Here is a 22,880-nt window from a genome sequence, read left to right as displayed (position 1 = left end):
CTGTTTAGCTTTTTGGCTTGATCTTGCAGTAAGATACCGTCTGCTTGTCTGTATTATCATTTGCATGGATCTTGCTGCATCTGTGTTTACTAAGAGCACACAATGGAAATAATCTGTTAAATCTACTGTTGAGAAACAAGCAGGAGTGAATAATTACCTGCTGTCAATCCTTAGTATCTTGTAAGGTCTTCTTGTGAGAAAAGCCTGTCTTCCAGAAAGACCTCTTGCCTTTAAAGACACTGAGAAATGGACTCCTTGTCCAAGGGCTAGTTGTATTTCCCCTGAACAAAGTGTAACATAAGCTTTCAGCTCATGCTTTCTGCTGTTGCAATTGAAACAGTAATTTGCATAAGTGCCATGATATCACCTTTGATTGCGGGGTGGGGTGGGGGAAAGGTGCTCTTCAGCAGAGTTCAGCTTGCTGTTCTCTGAAATGTTCCACCAAACAGGAAAACAAGTTGGGGCATCACAAACTTCAGAAGCAGTGACAAGAGCTTGAAAGTTTAGGGTCTGTTGGCATCACTGCTGTCTTCAGATCAAAGCTGCATTATTCCATTCTTGGCACTGGAGCTGTATTGTCCCACATGTCCTCCAGCTGCAGCCTGACTATGCAAAACACTTTTAATTATCATGGTAGTGAGGGTGGTTGAAGAACCCTTGAATGTACACTGAAACAGGCACAGGTGAGCAGTCAGCTGCATCTGGGATTGATTATCCCTGTTGCACATTAGCCATGCTAGGCCTGCTTTCATGTTATGATTCTGGCTGTGGGACAGTGCCACCAAGTGTGTGGCACTTGGTGCCTGTTGTTAACATTAGGTCGTGGTTTGAATATTGCCATCCAAGTCACTGCTGCTTTCTACAAGAACTTAACCTTTAACATGCTTGTTGGCACTTACAGGCTACAGCTCAATATCTGTCACTGTCACCTTGCCTGCAGATGCCTTATTCAGTGCCTGCCCCATTGCTTTGGATGATCAGAACTGAGTTTATTCCACTTGCAGGAGTCCAGCAACATGCTTAAGCCCTGTTTCTCATTTCTAATCCCATGGAATTTTACTGGAAATACTTTCTTTGGCTTTCAGTGTTGTGCTTTTCTCTTCTTGTATTTTTAAGCCTCTGTCATGTGTTTTTTTTTCACTGTCCTCACTTCTAAGTACTACTTTACTGACCTGTTGAGCCAGGGTTGAATTTTTGGCAGCAATTCCTGTATTTCTTGATTGAGATTTTCATTAAAAATAGCTAAAAAGAAACATTTAAAAAGAAGGGAGAGAGTCCATTGAAATGCCATGTGAGTTTATTTCAGAGTGATGGTAGATTTGGGCCTTTTCTATCCTGACTATTTTCTGAGGCTGCAGAATATTTGAATTTTGGTGTACTGTGTGCAAGCATCTCAGCTGTTTTGCTTAGCAATCTCTGGTTGAAAGTAAAACAAGGATTAAAACTTAGCAGAAGTGAAGAAACTGAAGTGTGAGGCCTCTTGTCTGGACTTTGTGGCACATCTGTACATTTGGGAAGGATAGAATATTAGCTGTTGCTGTTGATGTGTCTGCAGAAAATGGACTTAAATCTGCCTTGTGCTCCCAAATTTAACTGCCAAGACTCTTGCCTCAAAGTATGAGTAAAAGGGACTGAATTCCCTGTGTCTTGTAAAAACTCCATGTTCCTATGGAACCTTTAATAGTGGTAGCTGTTGGATAGATGCTCATGTGGTCCAGTTTTCTGTAGGTATGGTATTACAGATGTGCCACCAGAAACAACTCTTGAGTGACCTGTGTCCCTGTTGAGGGATTCTGACAATTTGGATACAGTTGCAGAAGCTCTTTGATGTAAAAAGACCCTTGAACTCAAGTGGAATTTTGGAGTTCAGTGCTGCTTTAATGGGTGGGAAATTTGGTGACCACATGGCTGCAGGATGTAACTCATAATGTATGTAGTATTTCTTAGTATCATAGTATCAGTCAGGGTTGGAAGGGACCACAAGGATCATCTAGTTCCAACCCCCCTGCCATGGGCAGGGACACCTCACACAAGATCAGGCTGGCCAGAGCCTCGTCCAGCCTGGAGATCAGGCTGGCCAGAGCCTTGTCCAGCCTGGATTCTTCTGACTTCATTAATATGTTCCACTTCTAGGCTTGGTGTTTTCAAAGCAATGGCCTTCTTGTCTCTCCTGCCTTGCAGCTTGCAAGTGGGTGTTATGAGTGAAAATACAGGCTGGAGGTTAGGAGGAAGTTCTACACAGAGAAAGAGTGATTGCCCATTGGAATGGGCTGCCTGGGGAGGTGGTGGAGTCACCATCACTGGAGGTGTTCAGGAGGAGACTTGATGGGGTGCTTGGTTGCATGGTTTAGTTGGTTGGGTGGTGTTGGATGATAAGTTGGACACGATAATCTTGAAGGTCTCTTCCAACCTGTTCTGATCTATTCACATATATTGAGAAATCATATTAACAGTGACAAAGAATGAGTCCTTGATCTTTGCTTCAGACTGAAGCACACTCTGGCTTTTGGAAAGGGTCAGATTGATATCTTTTAATTGGCATTTTAAGAGTCTACAGCTAAAGATGGGTTGCTTTGGGAGAATTACCTGAAGCCATCATCTAGCACATGGAACTTCATGGAGGAGACTTGACAGGGTGCTTGGTTGCATGGGTTAGTTGATTAGGTGGTGTTGGATGATAGGTTGGACATGATGATCTTGAAGGTCTCTTCCAACCTGGCTTATTCTATTCTATCCTATTCATCCTTGTTACTCAGGCTCTTCACTTTGTGTAACTACTGATATGCTGTCTTTACAGTCTTCAAGATCCAGAGGAGGCACGGGACCAATTTCATCTGGCCAGACTGAACTGCAAGAACTTTGCTTTTGTGCACGTGGCTTTTGCACAGTTTGAGCTGTCACAAGGTGTGTAAAACCAAAAATGCCAATCAGACAATCAAAAAAACCAACCAAACCAACCCCAGCTTGTTTGGTGTTGCTGTTCTGTGGTGTTCTAGGTTTTGTTGTTTTGGACTCATGTTACATAATTTGCAAAGAGATTCTTCTAATAGCCATCAGTGTTGTTGGCTTTTTGTAGTTGAAATGTAATGAGATGTGGATATTGAGGCACTTGAACATGTCCAGAGAAGGGCAATGAGGCTGGGGAGCAGTCTGGAGCACAGCCCTGTGAGGAGAGGCTGAGGGAGCTGGGGTTGCTTAACCTGGAGATGAGGAGGCTCGGGGGAGACCTTCTTGCTCTCTACAACTACCTGAAGGGAGGTTGTAGCCAGGAAGGGGTTGGTCTCTTCTCTCAGGCACCCAGCACCAGAACAAGAGGACACAGTCTCAGGCTGTGCCAGGGGAGGTTTAGTCTGGAGGTGAGGAGAAAGTTCTTCCCAGAAAGAGTTGTTTGCCATTGGGATGTGCTGCCCAGGGAGGTGGTGGAGTCACCATCCCTGGAGGTGTTCAAGAGGGGATTGGACGTGGCACTTGGTGCCATGGTTTAGTTGATTAGATGGTGTTGGGTGATAGGTTGGACTTGGTGAGCTCTGAGGCCTTTTCCAACCTTATTGATTCTGAAGCTTTTTTTAATCCAAATGTGTTCACAGTTCTCAAGAGGCTTTTCCTTTTCAGAAATAACTCTCAACCGAGATGAAAACTGGCAGTGCTTTTCTGTTGTCTCTTAAGCTTAGATCTTTCAGTGGGAGGCATGAGTAAGGCTCTTTCTGTGTTGAAAAAATGCTGCTCAAATTTGGATGGTAATTTCTCTGTAGATACTTCCAGCTTGCAGAAGAAATTCTGACTTCTTCCAACCAGCAGCCAGAGATGCATCTAATTTTATCATAAATGTGCAGTTTGGTGCCATTAGACTTTTATTTTTCTTTTCCTTTTACTCAGGTTCTTAAGTAGGTAGCAATTGGATTTTAATTGATTCTTCTGTTTCCTGTTGAATAGTCACATTGAGACAATGGTGATGGTTCATCACAGGATGCCTGGGGTTGGAAGGGACCCAAAGACATCATCAACACTAACTGTTTGAGGCTGTGCCTCTAAGAACACAGCATCTCACCCCCCTTCTGAGGAAGAACTTCTTCCTAACATCCAATCTGAATCTACCCATTTCTAGTTTTGTTCAGTTTCCCCTAGTCCTATCACTCCCTGACTAAAAAGTCCCTCCCCAGCTTTCTTGTAGCCCCCCTTAAGATACTAGAAGGCCACAATTAGGTCTCCTGGGAGCCTTTTCTTCTCCAGATTGAACAGTCCCAACTCTCTGTCTGTCTCCATAGGAGAGGAGCTCCAGCCCTCTGCTCATCCTCATGGCTCTTCTCTGGACACATTCCAGCGCCTCCAGATCCTTCTTGCAATGGGGGCTCTGGAACTGGACACACTACTCCAGGTGTGGGTCTCACCACCTGTTTATCTCCTACCTTTAACAGATTGCTCTGTCCACAAGGAAAAGCATGTTCCATTAGAGCTCTCATCTTTGAATAGCAGCAGCCAGGGCAGATAAATTCGTAACTCTGTGGTGGTTTCTTCTTCATAGTTTTCATCAGTACAATGCAAGCTGGTGTGTACTACTTAATATGAGAAAATCTCTTCAAAATTGTGGCCTTCCAGTATCTGAAGGGGGCTACAGGAAGGCTGGGGAGGGACTGCTCAGGATCTCAGGTAGTGATAGGACTAGGGGGAATGGAATGAAGCTGGAGGTGGGGAGATTCAGGCTGGAGGTGGGGAGGAAGTTCTTCCCCATGAGAGTGGTGAAGCCCTGGAATGGGTTGTCCAGGGAGGTGGTTGAGGCCCTGTCCCTGGAGGTGTTTAAGCCCAGGCTGGCTGAGGCTCTGGCCAGGCTGATGTAGTGTGGGGTGTCCCTGCCCATGGCAGGGGGGTGGAACTGGATGATCCTTGTGGTCCCTTCCAACCCTGACTAATGCTATGAAAATGTAACCACAAGTAATCCAAGGTGATTAAACTGTCTTTTCTACACTCTGGACTCTGAATACATCTCACTAGTAATTCTTCTTTGCATTTACTTTGGTTACTTATAGATAAAACCACTACCAGTGGAAAATACTTTCAGCCAAGTACTTTTTTGGACTGTGTTTTAGGATGCAGTTTAAATGTGCAAAGCATGTCCCATGAAGCAGAGCCACTGTATTACGATCAGTCAGCAAATAATCATTTGGCTTTCCAGGGCTTTTTTTCCTAATAAATTGATTTGTAATGGAGGAAAGAGTGGAAATCCACCCCCCTGAGAAATACATGCATGTAAAATAAATGGTGGATGCTGGATATTCACAGGACAGGAATAAGCAATCTGCATATTTCTGACTTGAAATTCCAGTTTCTCTGTTTCAGTGACATATCTGACTGGTCTTGTTTTAATAGCACAGTATCACTAAGGCTGGAAGAGACCTCAAAGATTGAGTCCAACCTGTCACCATAGACCTCATGACTAGAGCATGGCACCAAGTGCCATGTCCAATCCCCTCTTGAACACCTCCAGGGATGGTGACTCCACCACCTCCCTGGGCAGCACATTCCAATGACCAATGACTCTGTGAAGAACTTTCTCCTCACCTCGAGCCTAAACTTCCCCTGGCACAGCTTGAGACTGTGTCCCCTTGTTCTGGTGCTGGTTGCCTGGGAGAAGAGACCAACCCCTTCCTGGCTACAACCACCTTTCAGGGAGTTGTAGAGGGCAATGAGGTCACCCCTGAGCCTCCTCTTCTCCAGGCTAAGCAACCCCAGCTCCCTCAACCTCTCCTCACAGGGCTGTGCTCAAGGCCTCTCCCCAGCCTTGTTGCCCTTCTCTGGACACCTTCAAGTGTTTTGATGTCCTTCCTAAACTGAGGGGCCCAGAACTGGACACAGGACTCAAGGTGTGGCCTAACCAATGCAGAGTCCAGGGGCACAATGACTTCCCTGCTCCTGCTGGCCACACTATTCCTAATGCAGGCCAGGATGCCATTGGCCCTCTTGGCTGCCTGGGCACACTGCTGGCTCATATTCAGGTGGCTGTTGATCAGCACCCCCAGGTCCCTCTCTGTTTGGCTGCTCTCAGCCACTCTGACCCCAGCCTGTAGCTCTGCATGGGGTTGCTGTGGCCAAAGTGCAGCACCTGGCAAATGTACTTGTAGTGCTGAACTTTTAAACAATAGCAGAAAGTAACTAATAATTCTAGTGAGCACTGCATGCTGGTTTAAAAAAGATTATAAAATAGTAGTACTGCAATAAGAAAGAGTGTCCAATGGATGGAGTAAGCAAATCCTGTTGTGTAATTTGAAGTGTAGAAATGTTACTACTGGTTACCAATCACTTGAGTTTAATTACCCTGCAGCTATGGGATGTGTTCATGCAATAGTATCTCTTTGACAGCAAATAGTCAACCTAAAATCACGTCCTAATCCCAAAGGAATAAGCTTGTTTATCTCCAGTGTGCTATCTGATTTGTATCTGTTCTCCTTGAGATGGTCTATTTGACATTGGGCAATGTTGTCCCTGCCTGGGTGCCTCAGAGAGCATTGATGTAACATGTGAGTATTGGCACTTTGAATGCTGCTCCTCTTTCACTTGAGTGCCCACCTGAGGCCAGAGGGAATGGAGGAGGCCAATGCCTTTCTACCTCCTATCCCAATGGTTTCAGTAGTGCTGGCAGTTTCTTCTGGATTCATCTTGACTTCCCTTTCCACTGAGAAGAAAATTAATTCTACATTCCTTTCCCTATATTGAACAAAATAATGAGCTAAATCTTATGGCAGCCCTACAATTAGGGCTGGGAAACTGATACTGATTTCCTTTATAAATAGTCACAACCTGAAAACAGGAGGACACAAAGGTGCCATTCTGTTTTGATTTGATTTAAATGCTGAATACCACTTCATTGAAATAGGCCAGGTGAGGAGCTGTGTGTTTCAGTGTGGCTTGGGTGGTGTGCTTGAAGCAAGATTTACTGCCTGGTGCTCGGAACTCATGACCATAAATCTCTGCTTTTGGCTATGGAATGTGCCTGGGTGTACCATTCAAGCTTTTTGTGTGTGATGAAGTGGACTCTTTTGAAACTCACAGATACTTCTGGCTTTACTTCTGTGCATTGGTTCTTCATCTCTTAAGTGCAGGGGAACAAAGTCCTTACCTGTTAAGGGAATGGAGAGGCTTATTTTTCCCATAAGTGTTTAGGTCTCATGTCACTCAATGAGGTATATAATAGAATTGTTAGGGTTGGAAGGGACCTTGAGGATCAGCCAATTCCAACTCTGCTGCCATAGGCAGGGGCACCTCACACTACATCATCCACAGCCACATCCAGCCTGGCCTTCAAAACCTCCAGGGGTGAGGCTTCCACCACCTCCCTGGGCAACCTGTGCCAGTCTCTCACCACCCTCATGGGGAAGAATTTCTTCCTCACATCCAATCTGAATCTACCCATTTCTAGTTTTGTTCCATTCCCCCCAGTCCTATCATTCCCTGTACCTTAAAAAGTCCCTCCCCAGCCTTCTTGTAACCCCCTTCAGATACTGGAAGGCCACAATTAGATCTCCTCAGAGCTTTCTCTTCTCCAGACTGAACAGCCCCAACTCCCTCAGTCTGTCCTCCTAGGAGAGGAGCTCCACCCCTCTGCTCATCCTTGTGGCCCTTCTCTGGGCACCTTCCAGCACCTCCTAATCCTGTAAGAGGGGCTCTAGAACTGGACACAGTACTCCAGATGGGGTCTCAGCAGAGTGGAGTAGAGCAGGAGAATCACTCCTTTGACCTGCTGGCTATACTTCTCTTACTCTCATTTTGAGTAGCAGGTGTTGTTCAAGTCATGTGTGGTTAATATGTGTTTAAGATAGAATGCTGCTTTAAGCATTCTGAAAGAAATAGAGATCTATCTACTTGCTAAAGATTTGGAAGAAAGTATTTGTGGTTAAACCCCAAGTCATAACAAATGGTGCAAAATTGGTTTGAAATGAAATAATCCTCCCTTTTGTTTTTGTTTGTCTTGCTTCAGTTTCCAACATAAGCCATTTCATGGTCTTAATATAGGCTGTTTAAGTATAAGTTCTTAATACATACCCCTCACTCTTTTTCCCCACCCTAGTCTGGACTTCAGGTGACAGTGCCACCTCACTTCAGTTGTCCCTGGAGATTTGAGTGCTAATGCTTATCAAACAGCATATTGCATAAGAAATGAGTGTATATATATGTATGTGGTACTTGTAAGAACAAAGTGCTCTACATTTTGCTGCTTTGAAATGAGGACAAAGGGCACTTGAGATGTCAAGGTGGTTAACAGCTCTAACAGTGCATTGTTTTGCCCTGATGCTCTCTGAACCAAAGGAAATATGCTGGCTGCAGTACACTTCTTTCTTTGACTCTTAAAATTATTAGTTTTTGTAATAGCCCTTTCATTTCAACTGTAGGACTGTTTCATTGAAGTAGTGATGTTGGATTTAACAGCTGCTTTTACCTTTGATTTCTATTAAGTGCATTTAAAGGTACTTTATAATGCATACGTAATGAAGTTTGTATCTGGTCAGATATAAGTGCAAGTCCATGAAAGTCTTCTTTCCTTCCTGAAAATACCAAGTAAAGAATAGAATAGAATAAACCAGGTTAGAAGAGACCTTCAAGATCGTGTCCAACCTATCATCCAACACCACCTAATCAACTAACCCATGGCACCAAGCACCCTGTCAAGTCTCCTCCTAAACACCTCCAGTGATGGCGACTCCACCACCTCCCCAGGCAGCCCATTCCAATGGGCAATCACTCTCTCTGTGTAAAACTTCCTCCTGACCTCCAGCCTGATCTTTCCCTGGTGCAGCCTGAGACACTGTCCTCTTGTTCTGGTGCTGGCTGCCTGGGAGAAGAGACCAACCTCTGCCTGTTTACAATCCCCCTTCAGGTAGTTGTAGAGAGCAATAAGGTCACCCCTGAGTCTCCTCCTCTCCAGGCTAAGCAGCCCCAGCTCCCTCAGCCTCTCCTCCCAGGGCTGTGTTCCAAGCCCCTCACCAACTTCGTTGCCCTTCTCTGGACTCGTTCCAGCAAGTCCACCTCCTTCCTAAACTGATGGCCCAGAACTGGACACAGGACTCGAGGTGTGGCCTAACCAGTGCAGTGTACAGGGGCAGAATGACCTCCCTGCTCCTGCTGGCCACACTGTTCTTAATGCAGGCCAGGATGCCATTGCCCTCCTGGCTGCCTGGGCACACTGCAGGCTCATGTTCATCATACCATCAACCAGCACCCACTCTGCATTCTAGTTTGTGGTTTTCCCCTACAGTTGCTGTAGAAGAACTGAAGAAACACTGAGAATGCATTTCTGAGTTCAGAAAGCATATTTTGTGACTTGGTGTTCAACCTCTTGTGAAGAACTGACTTGCCTGATTCATCTGGCACTCATTCCAGGCACTGTGTGAAGTGGTTATCTGAGGGAGAAAGGACACAGTCTCAAGCTGCACCAGGGGAGGTTTAGGCTGGATGTTAGGAAGAAGTTCTTCATAGAAAGAGAGATTGGCCATTGGGATGTGCTGCCCAGGGAGGTGGTGGAGTCACCATGCCTGGAGGTGTTTAGGAAGAGCCTGAATGAGGCACTTGGTGCCATGGTTTAGTTGATTAGGTGGTGTTGGGTGATAGATTGGACTCGATCTCAAAGGTCTTTTCCAACCTGGCTAATTCTATTCTAAGTGCCTCATGAGCAGTAGCTTCATCTTCAGAGAATGTTGCAAAGTGGACAAAAGACAGAATGAATGCAATCACATGTTAAGACACCCAAAAAAGACAATGTTGCCCTGGTATAATTGTTTATTTCCTTGATTTCTTAAGTCTGTTTTCCTTGTTGTTTAGGAAATGCAAAGAAGTGTAAGCAGCTCCTTCAGAAAGCGGTGGAGTGCTCTGCTGTTCCCCTGGAAATGTTGAAAACTGCCCTCCAAAACTTTCATTTGCAAAAAAAGCAGTTGCTTTCAGATGAAGAGAAAGAGAACTTAGCAGGTAATTGCAATTCCTTACAATGTTGGCTGAGCTGACTCAGGTTGTAATCCTAGATTTAAAACTCCAAACCATCTTTCTAATGCTTGTCTCTTGCAAACACAAACTCCATTTGCTATTGTCTTTTCAAGTGTCACGTTTAGGGAAGAGTTTTTCCCTTTTGAAACAAAGACCATCTGCAGTATCATAGTATCAGTCAGGGTTGGAAGGGACCACAAGGATCATCTAGTTCCAACCCCTCTGCCATGGGCAGGGACACCCCACACTAGATCAGCCTGGCCAGAGCCTCAGCCAGCCTGGGCTTAAACACCTCCAGGGCTGGGGCCTCAACCACCTCCATGGACAACCCATTCCAGGGTTTCACCACTCTCATGGGGAAGAACTTCTTCCTCACCTCCAGCCTGAATCTCCCCACCTCCAGCTTCATTCCATTCCCCCTAGTCCTATCACTACTATAGTAGTATCTGAATAATTCTAACTCATTTACCTACAGTGCCAAGTACCCAAGAGTCTGGACTTCAGAGCACCATTGGAAGTCACAGAAGCATCAAGAATGATTCTGGTGAAAATTCCTCTATTTTTAGCAGACATCTGCTTGGGTAATGGCTTTATTTCTTCTTTGATTGTCTAAAAACATCTTTTCCATCCAGCCAAAGCACAAATTACAGTGTTGTGTTTTGTCTTTCTGGCCTTCAGGGAGGAGAAGTCACAGGAACTTGATGCTGTAGTGAATAACCACAATCCATTAAGACCACTAAACAAAACTAGCCAGGTAGAACATGCATCATTCTGCTTCAGAACTGTAAACTCTTCCTTCTGCTTTGCACATCTGATAACTTTTAATTTGCCCTTAGGCCTGCCCCTTTGGGAGGATTCCTGTTCAACTAGTAAGTGATGATGAGGAGGAGGAGGAGGATGTGAAACCAACGGATTTCCCACTTACAGCTAGTGTTATGAAGAGGTATGGTTATTTGGATAGGGGAACTGTCAGGTGTTAAAATTTATGGGCAAATAGTCACCATAGTTACAAAAGGTATTGCAATAACCAGCTTCCTATCTCAGGCTCTTTGTGAGAGAGCATGCAGAGAGTGGTGGTGAATGGTGCCACAGCCAGCTGGCGGCCAGGCACCAGTGGTGTCCCCCAGGGATCAGTGCTGGGCCCTGTGCTCTTTAACATCTTCATTGATGATCTGCATGAGGGGGTTGAGTCAGTCATCATCAAGTTTGCAGATGACACCAAGTTAGGAGCAGATGTTAGTCAGTTAGAGGATAGAGAGGCACTGCAGAGGGACCTCGACTGACTGGACAGATGGGCAGAGTCCAACAGGATGGCATTCAACAAGTCCAAGTGCCAGGTGCTGCACTTTGGCCACGGCAACCCCATGCAGAGCTACAGGCTGGGGTCAGAGTGGCTGAGAGCTGCCAAACAGAGAGGGACCTGGGGGTGCTGATCAACAGCCACCTGAATATGAGCCAGCAGTGTGCCCAGGTGGCCAAGAGGGCCAATGGCATCCTGGCCTGCATTAGGAATCGCGTGGCCAGCAGGAGCAGGGAAGTCATTGTGCCCCTGGACTCTGCATTGGTTAGGCCACACCTTGAGTCCTGTGTCCAGTTCTGGGCCCCTCAGTTTAAGAAGGACATTGAGACACTTGAAGGTGTCCAGAGAAGGGCAACAAGGCTGGGGAGAGGCCTTGAGCACAGCCCTGTGAGGAGAGGCTGAGGGAGCTGGGATTGTTTAGCCTGGAGAAGAGGAGGCTCAGGGGTGACCTCATTGCCCTCTACAACTACCTGAAAGGTGGTTGTGGCCAGGAAGGGGTTGGCCTCTTCTCCCAGGCAAGCAGCACCAGAACAAGAGGACACAGTCTCAAGCTGCGCCAGGGGAGGTTTAGACTCGAGGTGAGGAGAAAGTTCTTCACCGAGCGAGTCATTCGTCATTGGAATGTGCTGCCCAGGGAGGTGGTGGAGTCCCCATCCCTGGAGGTGTTCAAGAGGGGATTGGATGTGGCACTTGGTGCCATGGTCTAGTCATGGGGTCTGTGTTGATAGGTTGGACTTGATGATCCTCGAGGTCTCTTCCAACCTTAGTTATACTGTGATCAATCTCTTCTTCTGGCTAATCAGTCAACCCAAAGGAAATTGAGACTAAAGCTCCCAGAAATGTATTCAAAGAAACTTTATCCACTTGTATTCCAGTTTCTAACATTAGGCAAGAGACAATCCTGTAACTTCAAACAGATTTTTATAGCCTCATTTTTAACATCAGTATGGTAGTGATTATGTAAAGGAAGGGATGACAGAATCACAGAATGTTGGGGGCTGGAAGGGACCTCGAAAGCTCATCCAGTCCAACCCCCCTGCCAGAGCAGGATCACCTAGAGTAGACCACACAGCAGTGCATCTAGGTGGAGTTTGAATATCTCCAGAGAGGGAGACTCCACAATCCCCCCTGGGCAGTCTGTTCCTATGTTCTGTCACCCTTGCAGGGAAAAAAAGACTTCATTATGTTTCCATGGGGCTTCCTATGCCTCAACTTCCACCATTGCCCCTTGTGCTGGTATTGGGTATCACCCAGCAGAGCCTGGCTTCAGCTTCTTGGCACTCACCCTGCACATATTTATAAACATGAATGAGGTCACCACTATAGTCTTCTCTTCTCCAGGCTGAAGAGCCCCAGCTCCCTCAGTCTCTCTTAATAAGGGAGATGTTTCATTCCCCTAAGCATTTTTGTGTCTCTGAACTCTTTCAAGCAGTTCCCTCAGGTCCTTCTTGAAGTGAGAGGCCCAGAACTGGATACAATATTCCAGATGTGGCCTCACCAGGGCAGACTAGAGAAGCATTACACTCATTTTATTATGAATGACTCTAGCAGTGGAAGAATCTGTCAAGTAAAACAGGTTACATGTAGCAAAGTGCTAACTGTAGCAGAGCTAGAAATTAAACAGGAGAAAGCTTTTCCCCCCTAAGTCTGTTATGCTAACTTCCCCACCCACACACTACTTACTGCTCTGATTAAATTCATACAGAAATGGGAATTTGGTAATTTAAAACTGAAATTAGTAAGCACAGGGTAAAAGCTTCATCCTTAGCTTCTTGACCTGCTTTTATGTATGGTTGAAACCTGTAGCCAAAAGTCTTCCACCTACCTTTTCTCATTGGGTTCACAAAAGGCGATCACAGGATGTCAGGGATTGGAAGGGACCCAAAGAGATCAAGTCCAACCCCTGTGCCAGAGTGGGACCATACAATCTAGCTCAGGTCACACAGGAACACATCCAGACAGGCCTTGAAAGTCTCCATCACTACATGATGTTGGCATGTGATGTAATTAATGTTCTTACTTTAACAGGCAAGTATCCAGATCCAAAGGCACAGCCTTCACTGCCCGTTTTCCACCCTCAGAACCAAAATCTTGTGGGGGTGAATCATATGACCTGCAAGACTTACAGGTAACTTAAATCTTTTTAACAGCCTATGAGGAGAGGCTGAGGGAGCTGGGGTTGTTTAGCCTGGAGAAGAGGAGGCTTCAGGGGAGACCTTCTTGCTGTCTACAACTACCTGAAGGGAGGTTGTAACCAGGTGGGGGTTGGTCTCTTCTCCCAGGCAACCAGCACCAGAACAAGAGGACACAGTCTCAAGCTGCACCAGGGGAAGTTTAGGCTGGAGGTGAGAAGAAAGTTCTTCCCAGCAAGAGAGATTTGCCATTGGAATGTGCTGCCCAGGGAGGTGGTGGAGTCACCATCACTGGAGGTGTTCAAAAAAAGGATTAGATGTGGCAATGGAAGACATGTTTAGTTAGTCATGAGGTGTTGGGTGATAGGTTGGGCTTGATGATCACAGAATCACCAAGGTTGGAAGAGATCTCAAAGATCATCAAGTACAACCCATCACCACAGACCATCTCTGGGGTCTTTTCCAACCTTATTGATTCTGTGTTAAGAAACTTTGCCTGGCTGTCTGTCAGAAAGGAAAATAACCCTTTCTTGTTTCAATGAAAGAAATAATTGTGACTTAGACATTACTTGTGGATGTTCACATTTGAATGTTGTTATGCATACTCAGGCATTAAGAAAGAGCTTTCTCTGACCCATGCATCTGAAGGGGAAAATAGAGTAGGTGTTAACCTTTCAATTGATTCATGAAGCAGGAATCAACAGCTTTCATCTTGACTGCATGAGCCTGTTCAGTTTAGTCATGAGTTGTATGATGGGAAGCACTCTGTTCAATGAAGTCCATTTAACTGAGCTCATTAAATGCTTCATGGAGGTGCCAGTTAGGACTTTTTGATAGAGATTAACTTCAAGCTGTACTGTGCATGTTCATGACTGGCTGGAAAGCAGCCCTGAGGAGAGAGACTTGGGGGTGCTGGTGGACAAGAAGCTCAACAGGAGCTCTCAGTGTGCACTTGCAGCCCGCAAAGCCAATCAGATCCTGGGCTGCCTCAGGAGAAGTGTGGCCAGCAGGGCAAGGGAGGGGATTCTCCCCCTCTGCTCAGCTCTGATGAGACCCCACCTGGAGTACTGCCTCCAGTTCTGGAGCCCCTATTACAAGAGGGATGTGGAGGTGCTGGAAGGTGTCCAGAGAAGGACCATGAGGATGATCAGAGGGCTGGAGCACCTCTCCTGTGAGGACAGACTGAAGGAGTTGGGGCTGTTCAGTCTGGAGAAGAGAAGGCTCCCAGGTGACCTCATTGTGGCCTTCCAGTATCTGAAGGGGGCTACAGGAAGGCTGGGGAAGGACTTCTCAGGATGTCAGGTAGTGACAGGACTAGGGGGAATGGAATGAAGCTGGAGGTGGGGAGATTCAGGCTGGAGGTGAGGAGGAAGTTCTTCCCCATGAGAGTGGTGAAGCCCTGGAATGGGTTGTCCAGAGAGGTGGTTGGGGCCCTGTCCCTGGAGGTGTTTAAGCCCAGGCTGGCTGAGGCTCTGGCCAGGCTGATGTAGTGTGGGGTGTCCCTGGCCATGGCAGGGGGGTTGGAACTAGATGATCCTTGTGGTCCCTTCCAACCCTGACTGATACTATGATGTCATGTATCTTCAACCCCCAAAAGTAAATTCAATGCTACAAAGCATTTGGGTATTTGCTGTAGGAACTGTGGGATGGAAACTCAGTGATGGATTTAATAACAGTATCAGTAGAATAGAACAGAGTAGAATTAACCAGGTTGGAAAAGACCTTTGAGATCATCAAGTCCAACCTATCAACCAACACCTCCAGTGACAGACTCCACCACCTCCCTGGGCAGCACATTCCAATGGCAAATCTCTCTTGCTGGGAGGAATTTCTTCCTACCATCTAGCCTAAATCTCCCCTGGCACAGCTTGAGACTGTGTCCTCTTGTTCTGGTGGTGGTTGCCTGGAAGAAGAGACCAACCCCCACCTGGCTACAATCTCCCTTCAGGGAGTTTTAGAGAGCAAGAAGGTCTCCCCTGAGCCTCCTCTTCTCCAGGCTAAGTAACCCCAGCTCCCTCAGCCTCTCCTCACAGGGCTGTGCTCCAGACCCCTCCCCAACTTTGTTGCCCTTAAGTGGTACTTGTCCAGGTACCCTGCACTGTTTCCTGAAGCACATTCTCTTTGTGATGCAGCAGTCCTTAATTATCATAAGGAAATGTCTTTTGGCCACTGTACTTGGGATCTTTGCAATTGTTTTAAGAGGCTTTTTCTTCAGTCCTTAAGAGAAAAAAACTCTTTACATTTGCAGATACCAGATGAGAACAGCTCAGAAACAGCTACCAATTCAACTTTAACTCTGAAAAGCAAAATGGATACAAGTCTTGTGATGAAAAGAGAAGGTAAGTGTTCATATGTAATGTTTCAGTCATTTGAAATAGAACAAGCATTGAAAGTTTACTGCTCTGTTTTGTTTTAATTACATGGTAAATAGGTTATTCTTCAAAAAAAATGGGAAAAGTTGATCTGTTTGCAACTGAGAAGCATTTAGGCCTCTCTGCATCAATAGAACAGCAGGTTGAGAGAGGTGATTCTCCCCCTCTGCTCCGCTCTGGGGAGACCACACCTGGAGCACTGCATCTAGTTCTGGAGCCTCTATTACAGGAAGGAATTGGAGGTGCTGGAAGGTGTCCAGAGAAGGGCCAGGAGGATGAGCAGAGGGCTGGAGCTGCTCTGCTATGAGGACAGACTGAGGGAGTTGGGGTTGCTCAGTGTAGAGGAGAGAAGGCTCTGAGGAGACCTTCTTGTGGCCTTCCAGTGTCCGAGGGGGTCTGCAAAAAAGCTAGGGAGGGACTTTTGAGGGTGTCAGGGAGTGATAGGACTGGGGGGAATGGAGCAAAACTAGAATTGGGTAGATTCAGATTGGATGTTAGCTTTTCCTCTTCTCCATGAGGGTGGTGAGAGCCTGGCACAGGTTGCCCAGGGAGGTGGTGGAAGCCTCATCCCTGGAGGTTTTTGCAGCCAGGCTGGATGTGGCTGTGAGCAACCTGCTGTAGTGTGAGGTGTCCCTGCCCATGGCAGGTGGGTTGGAACTAGATGCTCCTTGAGGTCCCTTCCAACCCTACTATGATTCTGTGTGTGTGTTGAGATGCTATTAGTACTGAATGAATCCTGATGATTGCATTAATGCCTTTTAATGCCTGATTCCACTAAATGAACTCTGTTCATTAATTCTGATACAGAAAATGATGTAAATTCCTGTTACCTGTGGGATGAAACTGCTTGGAAGTGCCAAACACTGAATCTTTCTAATCATCAGCTTTGTTTTCCTTTGCAGAAAATAAAGTCCTGCTTCAGGAGCCGAAGGTACCAGAGCCAAGGAGCCTGGAAAATCAACAGCAACAATTGAGTTCTAGTGAAAGCTGTAGGAAGCAGTTGGAACAGATGAAACTCAACTGTGTCAGTGCCAGGAAAAAATGGCCAGGTCAAGAAGTGCCACAGAAGAGCTGCTATCGAGAGGTAAAGCAACAGGGACATGCACTGCTTTTCCAGCTGCTGCAACCCTTCCATGTGGAAAAAAGCACTACTATGTTCTTAATTGTGGCTCCCTGTCTGAAATAGGTGTGCTTTGTCCTCTGTAGATAAAACAGTCAAGCCTTGAACAAGCTGGTCATCCTGTTTCCAAGGAATTATCACCACCAGATCCTGTTTCTAGGACAAGTGATCCACCATATGTCGCTGGAACACCAAGCACCACAAATGATGACTATATGGACTGGTAAGCCACTCCCTTGTCTGCACACTGGTGCTAGTGAATCCCTGGAAAGACTTGAGCAGTCTTTAACAGGGTCCCTTAAGTATAGAATAGAATTAACCAGGTTGGAAAAGACCTTCAAGATCATAAAGTCCAACCTATCACCCCACACCATCTAATCAACTAAACCATGGCACCAAGTGCCTCATCCAGGCTCTTCTTAAACACTTCCGGTGATGGTGACTCCACCACCTCCCTGGGCAGCACATTCCAATGGCCAGTCTCTTTCTGGGAAGAATTTCTTCCTAACATCCAGCCTGAACCTCCCCTGGCACAGCTTGAGACTGTGTCCTCTTGTTCTGGTGCTGGTTGCCTGGGACAACAGACCAACCCCCACCTGGCTATCACCTTCATTCAGGGAGTTGTAGAGAGCAATAAGGTCTTTTCCTGAGCCTCCTCTTCTCCAGGCTAAGCAACCCCAGCTCCCTCAGCCTTTCCTCACAGGGCTGTGCTCCAGACCCCTCCCCAGCTTTGTTGCCCTTCTCTGGACACCTTCCAGCAGCTCAACATCTTTCCTAAACTGAGGAGCCCAGAACTGGACACAGTACTCAAGGTGTGGCCTAACCAGTGCTGAGCACAGGGCACAATGACCTCCCTGCTCCTGCTGGCCACACTCTTCCTGATGCAGGCCAGGATGCCATTGGCCTTCTTGTGTTCCTGGTCACATAACAAACAAGATTTCTAGGTGATTCCAACACTTAACTGTCAGCTGCCTGACTTTAAGATTTAGATTGCATTTAGGGAACTCCTCAGCTTCAGTCAACTTTTCAGCATTTGTAAGTACACTCTCAAACCAAGAGTAAATTACAGCATTTGTCTCCTTTCTCTGATTCCTGCTATACACTGCTTGCTTTGGGTGCCTTGTGTTTTGTGGCTGACAGGATGGCTCAGTTTAGTTCTCTTAGTCTGGTTCCCATGGTGCATCTGTGGGCTTTCATTAAAAGTGCAAGGTCCTGCATCTGGGTTGGAGCAATCCCAGCCATTGACACAGGCTGGGCAGGGACTGGTTGAGAGCAGCCCTGAAGAAAAGGACCTGGGGGTGCTGGGGGATGAGAAGCTCAACAAGAGCCAGCAGTGAGCACTTGCAGCCCAGAGAGCCAAGCAGAGCCTGGGCTGCAGCAAGAGAAGTGTGGCCAGCAGGTTGAGAGAGGTGATGTTCTCCCTCTGCTCTGCTCTGGTGAGACCCCACTTGGAGTACTGTGTCCAGTTCTGGAGTGAAGTTGAAGTGATCTTAATTAGTGAATTTAGCAGAAGCTTGAGCTTTTGCTATGCAATAAAGTTTAACTGTCAGGAAGCACTGAAGATTTCAACTTTGTTGCTAGAACAGTCTTAAAAATAATACAGCTAACTGCTGACACTGTTCACACTCTTTTTTCCTTCACAGTTTCAGAACCCCAGTTGTAAAGAACAAATTCCTACCAGGTCAGATGTCTGCTTCCTACAGCCAGCTCCCCTATTCCCTACCACATACTCCAGCAACTGGATTTCAAAATCCAACTGGCTTGCAGGTAATGATCATAAGCTGTATTCTGCCATTTTTCAGTCCATGTATTTTTTCACTGGAGACTACTTCAGTTTAAATATCTGCATGTGTGTGTGTGTATTTTTAATCTAGAGTTGCTCTTTGTCCTTCTGCATGAGTAATGAGACTAAGCCATAAGGATCCTTTCCCAAAATCATAGTATCACAGTATCAGTCAGGGTTGGAAGGGACCACAAGGATCAGCTAGTTCCAACCCCCCTGCCATGGGCAGGGACACCCCACACTACATCAGCCTGGCCAGAGCCTCATCCAGCCTGGGCTTAAACACCCCCAGGGACGGGGCCCCAGCCACCTCCCTGGACAACCCATTCCAGGGCTTCACCACTCTCATGGGGAAGAACTTCCTCCTCACCTCCAGCCTCAATCTCCCCACCTCCAGCTTCATTCCATTCCCCCTAGTCCTATCACTGCCTGAGATCCTGAGCAGTCCCTCCCCAGCCTTCCTGTAGGCCCCCTTCAGATACTGGAAGGCCACAATGAGGTCACCTGGGAGCCTTCTCTTCTCCAGACTGAACAGCCCCAACTCCTTCAGTCTGTCCTCATAGGAGAGGTGCTCCAGCCCTCTGATCATCCTCGTGGCCCTTCTCTGGACACCTTCCAGCACCTCCACATCCCTCTTGGAATAGGGGCTCCAGAACTAGAGGCAGTACTCCAGGTAGGGTCTCACCAGGGCTGAGCAGAGGGGGAGAATCACCTCCCTTGCCCTGCTGGCCACGCTTCTCCTGCTGCAGCCCAGGATCTGATTGGCTTTGTGGGCTGCAAGTGCACACTGAGAGCTCCTGTTGAGCTTCTCCTCCCCCAGCACCCCCAAGTCTCTCTCCTCATGGCTGCTTTCCAGCCAGTCCCTGCCCAGCCTGGATTTGTGCCTGGGATTGCCTTGACCCAGATGCAGGACCCTGCCCTAGGTCTTGTTGAACCTCCTGAGGCTGGCTTGTGCCCACCTCTCCAGCCTGTCCAGGTCCCTCTGGATGGCCTCCCTTCCCTCCAGCCTGTCTGCTGCACCACACAGCTTGGTGTCATCAGCAGACTTGCTGAGGGTGCACTCAGTCCCTGTTTCTTTGTGTGAATGCCTGAATTTCAGTGAAATAAGCCGGCTCTTCCAAAATCAAGCTGTCAAATCATGAAGCCTTTGTGGGAAATCTAAGCCTTTTCAGAGTCTACTTTATGACAGTGACAAGAGATAGTCACTGTCCTTTCCTGCTATGCTTTTATACTGGTACTACCTACTACAATGGAGTACCCATGGAGAAGGCTGTGTTTAAAAGCTGTATGAAGCTGAGGTGGGGTAAAAGTTTAGAATGATTCCCTCTTTGTTGGATGGGTGGGATTCTCCCCCAGCTGCAGGCTTAAGCTTCATATCAGAGGATTCTTATTTAAAACTTCTGGCTGTTCTACAGTTTAGAGCAGGCTGTAAAAGCTTCACAGCACTGAAGTCTGCTAGCTAGTAGTTAGGACTCAGTAGGTGAGATGAGTACAGCTCTAAGCTAGTTGCATGCTGTGACTCAATGTGTTTTAGGTGATCTGGTTTTCAGGGCAATCCCAAGCATGGATACAGGCTGGGCAGGGACTGGCTGGAGAGCAGCCCTGAAGAAAAGGACTTGGGGATGCTAGTGGATGAGAAGCTCAACAGGAGCCAGCAGTGAGCACTTGCAGGCCAGAAAGCCAAGCAGAGCCTGGGCTGCATCAAGAGAAGCAGAGCCAGCAGGTCGAGGGAGGTGATTCTCCCTCAGTACTCCACTCTAGTGAGACCCCACCTGGAGCACTATGTCCAGTTCTGGAGCTCCTATTACAGGAAGGATCTGGAGGTGCTGGAATGTGTCCAGAGAGCCCTCTGATCATCTTCATGGCTCTCCTCTGGACCTGCTCCAACAGTTTGATGTTCTTGTGTTGGGGGCAGCTGAACTGAATGCAGTATTCCAGGCAGAGGGTGAGAATCACCTCTCAATCAGCTGGCCACACTCTCTCTGCTGCAGCCCAGGACATGGCTTGGCCTCCTGGACTGCAGGCACACATTGCTGACTGCTGTTGAGTTTTTCATCAACTGAGTAGGGCACTACCAAGTTGTGCTGCATCTGTGCTAATAGTTACTTTGTTTTCTGTCTATACCCAGGTTCCAACTCCCATCCCTTCACATGAATGCCTTACTGTCAAAGGAAGAGTTTATACAATATTAAAGCAAATAGGTAGTGGAGGCTCAAGTAAGGTAAGAAGGTATTTTATCTTTTTCAGTGTTCTTCATTAACACAGTGGCAGTTGCATATTGAAATTATGTTTAGGTCATCTAATGAGTGCCTAACATATATATATAGAATCCACCAGGTTGGAAAAGACCTCAGAGATCAATCCATTACCTAATACCCAGCACCTCCTGACAACCAAATCATGGCTCCAAGCACCACATCCAATCCCCTCTTGAACCCCTCCAGGGATGGTGACCACCTCCCTGGGCAGCACATCCCAATGGTGAACGACTCTCTTGGTGAAGAACTTTCTCCTCACCTCCAGCCTAAACCTCCCCTGGCACAGCTTGAGACTGTGTCCTCTTGTTGTGGTGCTGGTTGCCTGGGAGAAGAGACCAACTCCCTTCTGGCTAGAGCCCCCCTTCAGGTAGTTGTAGAGAGCAATGAGGTCTCCCCTGAGCCTCCTCTTCTCCAGGCTAAGCAACCCCAGCTCCCTCAGCCTCTCCTCACAGGGCTGTGCTCAAGGCCTCTCACCAGCCTCGTTGCCCTTCTCTGGACACCTTCAAGTCTCTCAATGTCCTTCATCATGTGGCCACACCTTGAGTACTGTGCCCAGTTCTGGACCCCTCAATTTAAGAAGGCCATTGAGACACTTGAACGTGTCCAGAGAGAGGCAACAAGGCTGGGGAGAGGTCTCAAGCACAAGCCCTACAAGGAGAGGCTGAGGGAGCTGGGATTGCTTAGCCTGGAGAGGAAGAGGCTCAGAAAAGACCTTATTGCTGTCTACAACTACCTGAAGGGAGGTTGTAGCCAGGTACTCACGGGTGGCCAGCACCAGAACAAGAGGACACAGTCTCAAGATGTGCCAGGGGAAGTTTAGGCTGAAGGTGAGGAGAAAGTTCTTCACTGAGAGTTGTTTGCCTTTGGAATGTGCTGCCCAGGGAGGTGGTGGAGTCCCCATCCCTGGAGGTGCTCAAGAGGGGATTGGATGTGGCACTTGGTGCCACGGTTTAGTAGTCATGAGGTGACAAGTTGGACTCGATGATCTTTGAAGTCTCTTCCAACCTTACTGATTCTATGATTCTATGGTGATTTGAAGGACCAGAGTAAACCAGTACTAGGACTGACTGGAGTTCCTCACTGATACACTATTGCAGGTGTTTCAGGTCCTCAATGAAAAGAAGCAGCTGTATGCCATCAAATACGTGAACCTGGAGGAAGCTGATCCACGGACTGTGGAGAGCTACAAGAATGAAATTGCTCATTTGAGTAAGCTGCAGCAGCACAGTGACAAGATCATTCGCCTTTATGCCTAGTGAGTCAACTCTGGTTGCACCAAGACCTCTGAGCTGGGTTAGGAACTGGCTGGATGGCTGAGCCCAGAGGGTGGTGGTGAATGGTGCCACAGCCAGCTGGCAGCCAGGCACCAGTGGTGTGCCCCAGGGATCAGTGCTGGGCCCTGTGCTCTTTAACATCTTTATTGATGATCTGGATGAGGGCATTGAGTCCATCAGCAGTGAATTTGCTGATAACACCAAGCTGGGGGCAGGAGTTGATCTGCTGGAGGGTAGAGAGGCTCTGCAGAGGGACCTGGACAGGCTGGACAGATGGGCAGAGTCCAAGGGCAGGAGATTGAACACATCCAAGTGCCAGGTGCTGCACATTGGCCACAACAACCCAATGCAGTGCTACAGGCTGGAGTCAGAGTGGCGGAGACCTCTCAAACAGAGAGGGACCTGGGGGTGCTGGTTGATGGTAGGCTGAACATGAGCCTGCAGTGTGCCCAGGCAGCCAAGAGGGCCAATGGCATCCTGGCCTGCATCAGGAAGAGTGCGGCCAGCAGGAGCAGGGAGGTCATTCTGCCCCTGTACACTGCACTGGTTAGGCCACACCTTGAGTCCTGTGTCCAGTTCTGGGCCCCTCAGTTTAGGAAGGAGGTTGACTTGCTGGAATGAGTCCAGAGAAGGGCAATGAAGTTGGTGAGGGGCTTGGAACACAGCCCTGTGAGG

At 47.5% G+C, this 22,880-nt stretch overlaps 1 protein-coding gene across 2 annotated transcripts in view; it reads left to right on the top strand.

Moving 5' to 3' along the window:
* The window catches only part of TTK (TTK protein kinase), a 48,787-nt gene that overhangs the window by 14,171 nt on the left and 11,736 nt on the right, over window positions 1-22,880 (top strand). For both annotated transcript variants that reach the window (XM_068165190.1, XM_068165191.1), the window contains exons 5-16: window positions 2,798-2,904; window positions 9,808-9,951; window positions 10,442-10,547; window positions 10,645-10,720; window positions 10,803-10,909; window positions 13,295-13,394; window positions 15,647-15,737; window positions 16,673-16,854; window positions 16,977-17,113; window positions 18,534-18,657; window positions 20,802-20,894; window positions 22,029-22,186. In XM_068165190.1, the coding sequence (XP_068021291.1) occupies window positions 2,798-2,904; window positions 9,808-9,951; window positions 10,442-10,547; window positions 10,645-10,720; window positions 10,803-10,909; window positions 13,295-13,394; window positions 15,647-15,737; window positions 16,673-16,854; window positions 16,977-17,113; window positions 18,534-18,657; window positions 20,802-20,894; window positions 22,029-22,186 (1,425 nt within the window). The remainder of the gene's footprint in view (window positions 1-2,797; window positions 2,905-9,807; window positions 9,952-10,441; window positions 10,548-10,644; window positions 10,721-10,802; window positions 10,910-13,294; window positions 13,395-15,646; window positions 15,738-16,672; window positions 16,855-16,976; window positions 17,114-18,533; window positions 18,658-20,801; window positions 20,895-22,028; window positions 22,187-22,880) is intronic.

Source organism: Melanerpes formicivorus, unplaced genomic scaffold (assembly GCF_026170545.1).
Source record: "Melanerpes formicivorus ecotype bairdi unplaced genomic scaffold, bMelFor1.0.p_v2 SCAF_85, whole genome shotgun sequence".
Lineage (NCBI taxonomy): Eukaryota > Metazoa > Chordata > Aves > Piciformes > Picidae > Melanerpes > Melanerpes formicivorus.
Note: the sequence above shows the minus strand (reverse complement) of the source record. Positions and strands in the feature narration are given on the sequence as shown.